This window comes from Gouania willdenowi, chromosome 16, assembly GCF_900634775.1.
Source record: "Gouania willdenowi chromosome 16, fGouWil2.1, whole genome shotgun sequence".
NCBI classification, from domain to species: domain Eukaryota; kingdom Metazoa; phylum Chordata; class Actinopteri; order Blenniiformes; family Gobiesocidae; genus Gouania; species Gouania willdenowi.
Genome location: NC_041059.1, coordinates 5,656,669 through 5,671,252, shown reverse-complemented (window position 1 = coordinate 5,671,252; position 14,584 = coordinate 5,656,669). Strand labels below are relative to the sequence as shown.

At 35.4% G+C, this 14,584-nt stretch overlaps 1 protein-coding gene across 1 annotated transcript; it reads right to left on the bottom strand.

Annotated features, from left to right (window-relative positions):
- Positions 1-1,703: 1,703 nt before the first annotated feature.
- utp11 (UTP11 small subunit processome component) lies at positions 1,704-8,324 on the bottom strand. Its single transcript, XM_028471172.1, has 8 exons — positions 8,118-8,324; positions 7,944-8,005; positions 6,572-6,674; positions 6,353-6,472; positions 4,433-4,526; positions 3,619-3,749; positions 2,169-2,279; positions 1,704-2,061 (listed from the first exon to the last, which is right to left on the bottom strand). The coding sequence occupies exons 1-8, from the start codon at positions 8,175-8,177 to the stop codon at positions 1,978-1,980; spliced, it is 765 nt and encodes a 254-aa protein (XP_028326973.1). The 5' UTR covers positions 8,178-8,324; the 3' UTR covers positions 1,704-1,977.
- Between the last annotated feature and the right edge of the window lie 6,260 nt (positions 8,325-14,584).

The window sequence follows — 14,584 nt, the reverse complement described above, 5'->3', positions numbered from 1 at the left end:
CTCTTTAGTGACGCCGAGTGTAGGCCTTAAATTCATGACCAAACCGAGAGCTAATCGTATCCATAATACATAACACTGCATTGCAAAAATGCCATAATATTAATCTTATAGGGATAATATTTATCCTACAGCAAATCGAAAAGAGTTGAAACATTGCGAGAAATCGTCTCCAATTTGGATCTTATTAATGAACACTAATTAGGACAATAAAGAGTGTTATTTGTCTGCGTTTTGGATCCACATTCAGTTCTCCCACCCTTACATTTTGGGCGACTGTGGCTCAGTGATAGTGTTTCGTTCAGTAACCGAACGGTTGGGGGTTCGAATCCCGCTCTATCCAAGTCATTGTGTCCTTGGGCAAGGCACTTTACCTTACCCACATTGCCTCGCATGAATGGGTATGAATTGTGGATAAATGTTGGTGGTGGTCAGAGGGGCTGTAGGCGTAAAATGGCAGCCACGCTTCTGTTTTAGCTGCATGTGCAAAACTGTGTGACCTTATAATTATATCCCAACATACATGTTTAGATGTTCTTAGGAAACTGGAATATAATCCACATAAAGAGCATAGAGAACATGTAAACTCCTCCCAGAGGCTATGGTCCTGGTTCAGTTATTAAATATTTTACATGAAGGGCCACTATAAGGCACCCACACACACACATACTGTACATGTTAAACCTGTGTGGACCTGGACCATTTACCAGTTGATCACAGCATCACTTCCCAACGAGAACAAGCTGTAGTAACAGATGTAGCTGTGCAAATATGTCTCTGGGGGAGCTTTGGAAACGAGATCGTCATTGCCTACACAGCTGCAGCTAATAAAATTAATAACGGGTAATTTTGATCAAAGTGAGCTAATGAGCAGCCATCGAGAAGGTTATTGTTTCCAATGCTTGCCGACACCGAAATGTTGTGTTTGATCTCATTAGACGTGGTTATGTCATTCTGTGTGCGAGACACAGTGTCCAAGGTGGGATGCTTTTAATGTGCATGATTAAAACACAGGGCTTTTTTTGTTTTTTAAGCTGTGATAAAGTGTTCCATAATTATAAAAACCTGTTGTTTACAACTATATTACAGGATATTCTTTCACTCATTATACGGAATAAAGAAGAAATGTCTACGTACAACATTAATCTTGACACATTACAGCACAGATGGTTAGAAAATCAATCATATTATTTGATCAAACTTCCAGTATACAGTTAAATTGTTCTTAAATTGATTTGAGGCATACAAATATTCATCACAGTACACAATAATGGACTAATTTACTAAATGTTCTTATGGAAAACAGACTTCCACAAACTTAGATTATAATTTTTAGTGTCTCAAATCTCAATTGTTTGTCACTAATGGTAATTCTCTACATTGTCCTGCACTTTTACAGCATCACATAGGCCTCTAATGCCCCCTAGTGGACGTTTGAAAGACATTAGTTTAAACTGGCAAATAATGGGCATGACAAATCATGAATTTCGTTAAACTGGCAAAACAATAAGCATTACCTATGGTAAAATTAGGTTAAAATTGACAATAATGGGTCAACATTTGTGGCATTACATGGAAAAAGTGGTGGAAAGGGTTTCCAAATGCCAGAAATATCTTGAAAGTGGGGAAAATGTGCTAAAAAGGCATTGAAATTTGATAGAGAAATGGGAGAAATGTAGCAAAAATGCATTAAAAGGAGCAAAAATATGGCAAGTTTGGTGTAGTTGCAGAAAAAGGGTAAAAATAAGCAAAACTGGGCTAAAATTGTTAAATATATATATTCTTAAGTTTCTTGAAGGCATCTAGGGACCCCCTCCCAATGTCTCGCGACTCCAAATGAGGTCGAGAACCCCTGTTTTAAGGAAATCAGAAGCTCTAGGTCATTTATTCAAACATTTTCACTTTCATGACATTTGTAAAGCTTCAAATTCTAATACAACATTTCTGTCACGGCAAACTTTAGTTTTCTCACAGTTTAATTCATCGTTTCCTTTTTGGTTTGAACTTGTAGATCGCTGCGGCGTTGGCCGTCTCCTTTTTTACTTTGACTTTCTTGTTTTTATCCTAGAATATTAGAAAACAGAAACATCATGATTAAAAGTGAGCAACGGCGCAGCTATTAAAAAGGTTTTACATATATTATTAAACCATATAAAATCTTCTTTCCTCACCTGTAGGTCTTTCCGTGTCTGAATTTTTTGGCTGATTACAAACATTTTCTTTTCTCTGTCGATCCTTTGTGCCAGAATCTTATACTGGTGTTTTCTCTGTCGTGCCATCTTCTACAATTGAGTAAATAAATACATATAATTATTCACACTGTATGTTTGTACATTTAGTTCATTTATACGTGACCACATTAATATTAAATATTGTCACTGGATTTCATAACATTTTGTCACAAAAGTTAAAAGACAGTGTTCACTAAGGGTGTGCATTGCCATCAATCTGATGATATAACTCATGATACAATATATCCCGATACTAAACAATACAATATACAAAAATTACAAATTTCACCTCTTAAAAAAATTTAATAAACTGTATTTCATACTGTTTTGTACTTGTAAACTTGCAAGATCACGTAAATGGTAATTAACTAACTGCAATGTAATAATAAGTACAAATATCAAAACCAAGTGGAATAAATATCAAACGGTCAAATTATATTTTTCAAAAAAGTTTAACTTTTGCTTCTACAACAGATTCTGTTTCTGTTCTTAAAAAAAGAAGTAACTACATACTGTACATCTATAAAAGTGTGCAGTATGCATGTTTATAACTTCAAGGCGAAAATGCATTAAGGACGGGGTTCTCACGGATCCTTAAAAAGTCTTAAATTCACTCATCTAAAAACAAGGTCATTAAAATCAATGTTTCAAAAGTCTTACATTTTAACACAAGTATGATTACATGATTGTAATTAGTTTAACATTTCAAAATAATTCGTAACATTGACTTTTAATTTTTTTTTATAATTTACCGTAACATTGTGCACTTAACGACAAAACGGTGACGTGGTTGCAGCAGGACTCTGTGCAGATGTGCGTCATGCTCGTAACAACTTTTAACAACATGGGGAAATGTAAATTTAACCAATATTGCCTATACAACGAAGATTTTTGTTGTTGTTTCATAAATTTCTGGCTATTTTTGTAGTCATTGATTTTGATTATTTTAGTCTGTTTTTTGTGTGTATTTTACCGTCATTGTGTGTTTACTGTGAAGTTGGCCTTAAATTTTATTTCAAATGGCATTAAAAAGTCCTAAAAAATCTTGAATTTCATTTGACAGAAGCTGTAGGAACCCTGGGGGAGTGAGGTAGTTTAACAAGGTCTGATGGTGCGTTCACTGACACCTAGTGGCCGGGAGCTTACGGGAAATATATGTTAATGCAATTAAGTTTTTTTTTTTTTCCCAAAAAATAAACATCATTAAAAAAATTGATTTGGACATGTTTTAGATTGATACGATAACCATGTGGTGAAATATCGCGATATACTGCTGAATTGATTTTTTCTTACACCCTTAGTGTCTAAGCCATTTCTTTTTTATTCTTTCACACCAAATAAGAGTAAAATGTAATTATTATGCGAGTTCTGTAATGTTTTCATCCCTCACCTTTAGAGCACCAGGCTGCACGGCTCCCATGATGTGCTCCGACTCCAGTGTGTGTAGAGTTGGTCTGTTGTAAACACGGTCGATCAGCTCGGGCGCCGTGTTCAGGTGGGTTGCCAGGTTAAAAGTCTGCACTGAGAGCACAGACACACACACAAACACAAGTACTTTACATAATGCTTTACAACAAAAATATTGGAGAGAAAATACAGAAAACTACATAAAGTCATGGACGAAAGTATTGGCAGCCCGGGAAATTTTTCCAGAAACTACCACATTTCTACCAGAAATAGTTGCAAATACAAAAAAAATGTAATATACAGGTGTTTATTTTCTTTATGTGCATTGAAAAAAGCTTAAAGTAACATAATTTTACACAAAATTAAAAAAAAATGGACCACACAGAATTGTTGGTAGATTTCTAAAACTGTGTAAATCATTTTATTTCAAGCATGTGATGCTTGATTAAACTCACCTGTGGCAAGTAACAGGTGTGGAAATATAGAAATCACACCTGAAGCCAGTTAAAATGTATAAAAGTTGTGTGTCTGTGTGTGTCACACCAAACATTATTTTGCGTAAAATTATGTATATTTTGGCTTTTTTCCTTCTGCTTTTTTTGTGTTTTTTTTCAATGCACATAAAGGAAATAAACACGTTTGCCAAAAACATCTGTAATTGCAACTTTTTCTGGGAGAAATGCTGTCGTTTCTGGAAAAATTCCCAGGGTGTCAAAGCTTTTGTCCATAACTGTAATAGTGATTTGCATACATTTAATTATAAAAGGTGGGGGAGAAATAACTGCAACAATGTTTACCTTCTTTTTTAGAATCCACAAAAAAGGTGTGCTTGTTTTTCTGTTTGCTGTCTGCGTCCAACAGATGGAGCTCTCCTTTAAGCCGCTCAATTTTCTGAAAGAAGAATTCACATTTACACAAAAGCTGACGGATCACTGGACCACTGAATAAAATAAAGGCTTCATTAACAACAACCACACTGTTACAACCCTCATAATTATGTAAAGATTACAAAAAATAGGATATACAGATACTATATATAAATATATATACACGCAATCCTATTTTTTTCTTTGAGAATTCTTTTTCAGATTTTTTGGGGGTTTATTTTTTCTGTGTAATGTTCTTCTGTCACGTTGTTTAAACAACAGTAAACCTGAGCTTGTATATTAAATACAGGTGGGACAATATACTGAGTTATCAATGCAATACATTATATTGCATAGTGGTAAATTTAAAAAAAAAAAAAACACGTGGCATTTTGATATTTTATTTCATTATTTTAAAGTTGTATTGTTTTATTTTCATTATCACAAGAAACAACAGGAATGTATTAAACCTCACCTGCACTGTAAAATATTCAGGGATTTATTTCAGTCACACTGGTTGAATTATTATAAGGGCGTGGCTATGGATGCGTTATACGTTAAACGTATCCATAGACTGCCACTCAATGCATACACAACACTCCTCATTGGCCAGTTTAGATCACGTGATAGGTGCACCACGTGACTTAAAGTTCCGTCAGTTTTATTTTAGTTCATTTATTTTTAGCTACCCCGCTAACCCTTTTATTTTAGCCCTACCTTAACCCTATGTCGGGATATGTGATTTTAAAGGTAGAATTTACCGTTTTAAATATGACAAAATGAAAAAAATGTATATGTCAAAAGTGGGATTCGAACCTTAGCAGAAGGACGAACCCTTGAGTGAGGCGCCTTAGAACACTGTCATCCTGATACGTTGAAAACACACGCACATTACGCTTATGTAGAAAAGGTCCGGAAACGTACCCATAGCACGGGGGCTATGGGTACGTTTAACATATCTCTAGATACTTTCTTATTATAATAAGTTATCAAATCGATTTCATGTCACTAAATAATTTCTGATCGAATCGTTCTAAATTAACCAATATCATTAATGAATCAAATTAGAAACAATGAGAATCGTTGTCTCTGGTCTTTGGAGAGAGCAGACGTGTTTTCATTTGCTCCGATAACACGACCTTGGCTACAGCTGGCTACAGCTGAACAGCCTGAAAAATTGGGCCCAAGACTGAAGGAAAATGGTGAAAAAACCGCAGGGATGTCGGCTCTTCCTATCATTGTGAAGCAGAATTCACCAAGTTCTTGAACTGGAGGAATGCTAACAACGTCTGGCAGGGAACAAGGCCAACACGAACAAAGATAGAGGAGGACGACAACACTGACTACAGATGAGAATACACAAAAAAGGACGGTTCAGAAGAACTCAAGAATGTTTTGACCAGAGAGACATGTAAACCCATGTAAATTTGCGATGGTAAAACAGGGGACGGGACCCGGATAAGCAAACCGCTTCTCTCGTCTCCTTTTTCGGCATGTACAAAAAAAAAAAAAAAATGTAAAAAAAAAAAAAAAAAAAAAAAGAGTGAATGTAACCATGTCGGAAATAAACTGAATAAATAAATAAAAATAAAAAATAAAAAAATCGTTACACCCATAATATCTATGGGAAAAACACCATTTGTTCTGTTTTTTCATATTTATTCATTAAAACAAGTGCTTAATTCTCTTAATGCTTCTTCTACTCTGCTCAGGATGCATGATTAATGTATGTAACAGGGTTTTTACTTCTGGATGATATGTCAGCATTGTGTTCCCCTGAAGTTTAAAGAACACCACCTACAATGTCCTGTACCTTAATGAAGGAACACATTTCTTTATGATTCTGCTCACCTTTGCCTCTGCCACCCGTTTCATCTCCACATATTTGATGTCCTGCGTCCTCATCATGTTCTTCTGCTCCTCCGTCACCTCGTCCTCCTCTTTGGGTTTATTTATCGTGTGCACGCCATCCTGTCAGCCACAGATAACCATTAAAAAAATAATAAATGAATCATGAACAACGTACAGATTGCAGACACACACTTATTTGGATTATGATGTTGGCGTTACCTGTAATTTGGAGTTAATCATGTTGAAGTAAAACTCGTCAGGGTTTTTCTCCATTGCTTTCTTTCGCAGCGCAGACAGGGTGTTTTGTTTCTTGTGATAATCACTTGAAATTAACAATAAAACAAAGTTAAATAAATTTACCAGACAGACATACACCAAACTTATAGTCTGGTTACATACCGACATGTGTTTAATAATGTACGGCACTCAAATGAAACGCACAAAAGCAAAGAAAATACGGTAACACAAACAGGAGAAACATACAAAACAACAACAAAAGGACACAAAACAGAAAATTAAAAACACACAAAATGACAGCAAAAAATATACTCAATGAAAGAATACAAAAAAATCTGAATAATCTATAAAATGAGGAAAAAAAAAAAATGACAGAAAAAGACAAGATTACTCCAAACACATAGAATGACAACAAAAACACATAAAACAAGAACAAAAATACACAAATGACAGAAAAACAAAAGATTTACTCACAAAACGACAACGCAAAAGAACAAAAATACAACAGAAATTCACCAAAACCATGTATTAATGTTACGACTCGGTCATTTTTCTATTCCGTGGCCCTCGGATCAGACAATCGCATCTTTGTTGCTCCCACTTTAACAAAAGTTGCCAATCTCTGCTCTCGACATGAAACTAAAATCTTTGAAATGTTTTCACGGCTAAAAAATGTTACCAAAATGAACACAGGAAGTATTAATAATAGGTTAAGGACACGTTTCTACATATTTGCCACTTTTTAGCTATGCTTTAGCAGTGTCAGACTGAACCATATTTTGCTTTTTCAACTCCAGAACAGAATTATCTGTGTCAAAGTTTTAAGGAGGTTCTGGAAAATGTCTCTTTGGTCCATATCGACATGATGACAACATTATGCATTTATTTACATGGACATAAATCACTCATAATGTGACACTTTGGTTCAAAAAAATTTGGTCGACTTCACTAAATTCTGACCAATAATTAAAAACCAGTGATGATGAAGACACCAGTTTGAGACCATCAGCAAATTACAAAATGTTGCAGTTTTAACTTCAGCAAGACGTGTTGACAACATTTATTGTACATGTTTAATCAGATTTAAGATGACACTGTGTTTTATTGTTGGTTGATTAAAAATGTGGGTGTAAAATTACATTCATTAATGACTGCATGAATAGGTAAATGAAAAATAATAAATATATCGTGAATTTAGTGACAACAACAATAATTACTTGACTTCTTTTTACTTTTTTTTTTTTTAAGGTGTTTAGATTTAGCAATGAACATGCAGATTTAAATTTAAAAACCAAAATATGAATAAATACGTACTACCCATTCACTGTTGGCAAACCATTTCCAATTAACTTACTCTGCACGAAGCTTGTAATCCTTCTTCTTCTCCAATAAACCCATGTGTTTCCTGGCACCAGGCTGGAATAACAGATTCGCAACATTTTTAAATTAAAATGTTGGCAATAAATGACACAAACATATATATTAATGTCAGTTTGGTCTCAAATAAACAGTGATAAAATCAGCTCACCTGGGATCTCTCATGGTGGTTCTTCTGCTTGGATTTCAGGGCTTTCCTGAACGAAGACATCTTTAACAAATAAATCTGACCGCAGCACCGCAAAAAAAAAAATAAATAAATGATGTAAAACTTGCAGTATTCTTATTTTTTAAAAGAAGTTTTACGACCAAACACGTTGGATAGCCGCTTCGTGCTTCCCTTATAGCTGAGCACGTGTTTCCTGCGTCACTTCCTGTGTTTAATTTCCGCTCCACAGATTCAACCGGAACAAGTAAAATTAAAAAGAATAAATAAATTTAAAAAACACACTGAAACGAAACATCAATTTTTTAAATATTAATATATAAGTCATTAAAGTCAAAGTTTGAAAAATGATTAATACTACTGTACTTTTTTGCGTTTCAGTACAGGTATAAAAACTACAACTAGGGGGCAGGAGTGTACAGTTTTTGTAGTTAACAGTGATGACAAATCATCACAACATGACAATATTTTAATATACTAGGGTAATTAAATCACTATAATTTCTTATTTTAAAGCATAAGGCTACAAATTTAATTTATTGACTGCAAAATGTGTGTTTTTTTTTTTTTTTAAATCTTTTGCCAGAAACATTTCAGTGGAATACTTATTTATCCGAATCAGAATCAGAATCAGAAATGTTTTTAATGGCCATGTACAGTTTTAGGACAGTACAAGGAATTTGTCTTAGTAGTTGGTGCACAAAACAAACAAAAATAAATAAATAAAAAAAAAAAAAAAAAAGACTATACCCTTCGATATATGTTCTCTTTATTCCTTTTATTTCTTTTGTGTTCAACTTAGATACAATGAAAATTGTGTCATACTGCACGTTAGATAATTTATGTTTTGAATAACAAAAAATTTAAATCTATTTTATTCTAAAAAAAAAAAAAAACAATGTCTGAATCTGAAGGTGTCATTAACTTGCTTCTTCTCACAATCAGCTGTGTTTGAGGCTGCTGGATAGGACCAAGTTAGCGCAATCTTGATTTAAATCACAATAAAGGACATATAAGTAGATTTTAATTATCATTTCATATGTAGCAAAAGGTCAATATCCGGTGGGCGTTCCTAAGGTTCATATTGTGCATATGCAGATAAATGTATAGTACATTTTAAAAACAATACAGACGTATTTGCATAGTGAGGTTTGTATTTTATGATACCTCAGTTTTTTTAGGATACTTAAGTTATGAATATACATATATATATTTATTTATTTAAAAAAAACTAAAACAAAAAAAACAGTAGGCATATGTATGCAGTAATTTTTGTCCTCAAGTAATTAAAAAAATCATTATACTTGATGCTTAATTAGCAAATTAATTCATATTTCAATGTATATTGCTGCTGATATGGAGAGATGTTTAATTACAATATCATTAACTTTAATGGCATTAAAAAACTGATGCTTATTGATTCAGTGAAAAAAAATCCAGTTTGAGGGAAACAAAAATAGAAGAAGTCTTGGCTTCATTTTCTTTTAGCTCTGCACAAAGTCATTAGCTTATATTTCTGCATCACCCAGTGTTAGCCACGTTTGGATTCAGTGCCCTAACATGATAAAAAAATAAAAATGTAGCCAAAAGACAAATAGAGAGAAACATCACTATCCTCACAATGATACAGTATCACTGTCAAACAAAGGCCCAGTGTAAAAAAAGAAATGATTTAGAACAGTTTCTCTGTTAGTAAATGCAGATTTGCTGCTTTCTCTGTTATTTCACTGCATTAAAACATGTTATTTATGGGGAAAACTAGACAATCAGTTACTGTGTTTTAACTGCCCTGTCCATACGACAAACATTTGTAGCCATTGTAATTTGGAAAAGCAAACTTGACATGAATTGAAGCAAAACTGTCCCTGATATATCGTTTTGTTTTTTATCTCACCTCGACCACCATGTTTCAGTAGATGTGAGAAGAATGAAGTGTGAGTGTGTGATGTTTGGCTCTCACTCCCACCTCGTGAGGAATGTGTTTTATATGTGCAAACTGTTTAGTGGGTGATGCAACGATGCAACTTCTGAATTGAATCTGTGTTTCCATGTTATGTCACAGGCTGGTTTATCAGCTTGAGAGCTAACATCCCTGAATGATGTGAAGTTTTCACCCCCCCCCCACCCGACAACACTAAAGCTATTCAATAACACAGAGGTTCTCAACCTTGGGGTCGCAAAACACTGAGAGTAGGTCACCACATACCTTCAAGAAACTAAGAATATTTTTTGAACAACTGGAGCCCATTTTCCCTTTTTTTTTTTTTTTTACCTTTTCCTGCAACTACACCAAACACCATAATGTAACCTATTTTCATCACTTTTTCTTGCTCCTTTAAATGCATTTTTGCTACATTACTATCATTTCTACCACTTCTCCATCACATTTTAATGCCAATTCTGCATTTTTTTTCCACTTTCAAGACACCTTTTCACCATATTTCATGCTTATTTTTGCCAATTTAACGTTTATCAGGGTCGCGGGGGTCTGCCGGTGCCAATCTCCGGCTCTCATAGGGCGCTGGGCGGGGGTACACCCTGGACAGGGCGCCAGTCCATCACAGGGCAAACTGTTAGCCCCTTTTATTTCTAATTAAATCAAGGATTTACATCTTTAAGATGACTATATATTATAGTGCAAATAATAATAATAAACATCTTCGATAACTGTAAATATTAAGATGAATAAATAAATGTGGTTATTAAAAATTCATTAAACAATGGACTATCATTTTGCTGACTTTAGCTCTGGCACCTCTATTTTGGGGGTCACAGGCTCAAAAGGTTGAGAACCACTGCAATAACTGACCAGCATGTGTTTAGACAGTGAAACACACACATGGCAGGCAAGATTTATGGGTTAAACGTCTACATTGGCCTTAGTAGGCTCCTTGCTGTTTAATTCATGTAAGTAGTCATTATTACAAGTGAAATGCGTGGTGAGACACAGCGGGGGTAAGCACTACTTTTGGAAATCGGGGGGCTTGCAACAGGCCAAATGCCACAACAGGAGCACAAAAGCTTGTGGCTTTGCTCTCAGGAGCAGAGGAATGCCCTGGTGGAGCAGATGCCAAGCCAACGGGTTTTCAAATATGGCCTTGTAAAAATAACACTGCTGACATATTCTAAGACTGCTGCTGCACTTGGGCTGAGCTCAGAACTTTGGTATGTCTCCTCCTGACCATGGTTGGTTCTCATCTGCAAAGAACTGCCTGGAAGCCTTTGCCCTGTGTGCATGTATGAGCCATTCATGATACATTCATCCACTCTGATTATTTCATAGAAATCCTTAGAAGTTTTAAAAATCTGCATAATCTTCGTATTTTGCACACAATCGGCAGAGAAATATACAAAATCAAACAAATGTTTGTTACACTTTAACGCACCATAGAACAATAAACTACTTCACCACGTGTCAAACTAAAGGCCCGGAAGCCAAATCTGCCCCTTTAGAGCATCTATTGTGGCCTGCAGGAGAAAGTAAAAACCAAAGGGAAAACATGAACCATCACATAAATCAGTTGTAGACGTCTCAGTTCCTCTAAATACACAAGTGTAATGAAACTTCTCACTATTTGGGAGTGCTAACAGTTTGCCTATGCTCAAATCACATGATGGCTGTCATTTTTAATCAAGAATTGTTGAAAGAACTCTCAACTTTTTAAAAAATTCTGCAATTTTCATGAAATTATTCCACAAAACTTCCCCAAAATACGTAAGAATCGGACAAAACATTAAGGACATTTATAGTGAAGCTCCTGCAGGAACTGATATGTGACACTTATTGATTGGTTATTGTTGGTGCCTTACACACCGTATATATCAGTTACATGTGGGAGTGCACACGAGGGCACAATAATGTTGGATAAGCTGGTTTTTCTATAATCTGTGGCCCACTACATTTACTACACTATGCTATGCTATGCTATGCTATGCTATGCTATGCTATGCTATGCTATGCTATGCTATGCTATGCTATGCTATGCTATGCTATGCTATTTTTACACTGTGTAATATAATATATAAAGTGTACAACACTATAGTGTTGTAATAGACTGGTCTCGAGACCAAATTTAAAGGTCTTGGTCTTGTCTCGGTCTGGGACTGGCCAGACATGGGATTTTCCGATAATGTGATAATAAGGAGAAGCACTTGTAACTGTTCCTGATTAACTAATATTGTAATTTGACTTTAAACATTTAACGTTAGCTCGCTGATTGTTCTTCTGCCTTCCTGGAAATCTTTTCCAATGTCTTATGTGTCAGACAGAAGATCAGTCAATCTTATTTCTAGTCAGAAACACCTCTGAACATTTATTTTAGGCCACATTCTCCTGACAAATAAACATCTTATTTTCAGATATTTAAAATAATTCAGGATCCATAAGCGGCTTTTAAATACATACATTTTTTTTTGTTGTTGCAAGAATTATGTTTAACAAATTTGTCAAGATTTGAAATTTTTGAATGTTATGCTTTAAAAGAGTTACAGAAACCCTGTTTTTGTTTGACAAATGTTTTTAAAAATAAAAATAAAACCAGAGAGAGAATGCTATTAAACTGCTAAACCTTGTCATATTAAAAATAAAATAAAATGTATGGTCTTAGTCGTGACTCCAGAAAGTCTTGGTCTTGTCTTGGTCTCAGATACTGTGATCTTGAGTACAACACCACTACACTACACACTTATAGTGGTTTCACCAAGCCAGAGGTGTGGAATCGAGTTAAATCACACAGACACTGTGCGATTTTTTCAATCGTTGTACTCTGTGCGACTCAACTGCAGAGTCTGAATGTGCACAGCTCACGATTCATGATTTCACACTACAGTATACGGACCAACACTTTGACACGATCTGACTGCTTAAACTGTACGTCCATATACGACACGTTGGGGTCTTGTTTCCGCAAATGCAACGTACAAATTAGAAGAAGAGCTCTGCAGAGTCACCATTAAAACAGAAGAAGAAGAAGAACCCAGAAGTGAAGAGACACTCACAAATCTCAGCAAAAACAGTTTTAAAAAAGAAAAGGCGACAATGTGATGGACCAGGAGCTGGCTGGACAGACGTGGACAGTACGGTTTGTCAATTTTACAGAGGTCTTACAGTGTTCGCACATGTGAAGTGCGAGAGCTTGAGTTAAACTGATAAGTTGCACTTCTTTGACAGTGATACCCTTACGAGGAGCGACCGGGATTTCAAACATGTTAGATTTCCTAACGACCATGCGATTGCTGATCAGGAGCTGGTCGTGAGGTGTTAATTGCTTCTCATGACCCATGTAAACTACACAATGCATGACACACAATTTAGCAGAGACGGCGCATACCCAAAAATAGACGCACGAGTCAAAAATCGGCTCAAAATGGGCGAAAAACTGCAGTGTATGTCTGCCTTTACATGATTTGGACTCGACAGGGACTCGAGTCACAAATTTATTGACTTTAGACTCAACTTGACAAAATAACAAAGAACTTGCTCCAGACTTAGGCCTGAAAACAAATGACTCGTGACTTAACCCGGACTTGAGCTTATTGACTCGAGAAGACTTGACTTCCTACTCTTCCATGTTTAAAAATTTTATAAAATACAATCTTTATCTGAGTCTGCACCAAACCTCTTTGGGACAGCACTTTGCCATCCAAAGGCAAACTGGACTTTGATTGACAGGTCCACCTTTAAACAAACTGACAGCCAATCAGGAAGCAGCTGAAAACATCAAGTTGGGCTGAGACGTGCGCGCACTAACAGAGAAAATGTTTTTAAGAGTGATATCCTTTGGATTTAAAGATTATACAATCATGCATGATTGATTTGAAAAAATTATACCTTCTTCTACATTCCAGTATGATTATTGTTTGTTTCATTAACAGAGGAACTGTGAAAATGAAGATGCCAGATTGAGTTGTATTATGTCAGGTCATTTTACTATTATTTGACAAATATGTTCTGTGTTCAAGTAATTCATTGTCTGTATCAGTTAAATAAACTAGCTAGCTGTGATATGAATATGTACTCATGACTTGTTAAGACTTGTAAATTAAAGTTGGACTTGGACTTGAAAGGCCTTGACTCTAGACTTGACTTGGACTTGATTTTGGACGATATTCAGGATTTTAGTTACATGACTTGTTCCACCTCTGAACCAAGCTTAAATGGCAACTGTGTAAGTTGAATTTCTTCTGCTCACGTGGCAATGTGTGACCACCAGAGCTGACTGTTGTTCTACAGATTCTGATAAACTGCTTCCACTTATTAAGATCCAACAGTGTTTATGTACCACTGCAGTCCACTCGTCTGTTTTCTTTGTCCGTTTATTCTGATGGGATTAAGCAAACCCCAGGAACGTTCAGGAGCAAGGCAGGATACGTCTTGGACAAGGGCCAAAAAACACACAGCGAAATACTGTATCTACAAGTACAGACAAATCACTTCTGCTATCAATTTTAAAG

Excerpts from the sequence above, each read along its gene's own strand:
- utp11 (XM_028471172.1), bottom strand. The coding sequence starts at position 8,177 with ATGTCTTCGTTCAGGAAAGCCCTGAAATCCAAGCAGAAGAACCACCAT. Across the intron at positions 6,473-6,571 it reads TGATTAACTCCAAATTACAG|GATGGCGTGCACACGATAAA; the intron begins GTAACGCCAACA and ends TGTGGCTGACAG. Across the intron at positions 2,062-2,168 it reads AGACACGGAAAGACCTACAG|GATAAAAACAAGAAAGTCAA; the intron begins GTGAGGAAAGAA and ends CTAATATTCTAG.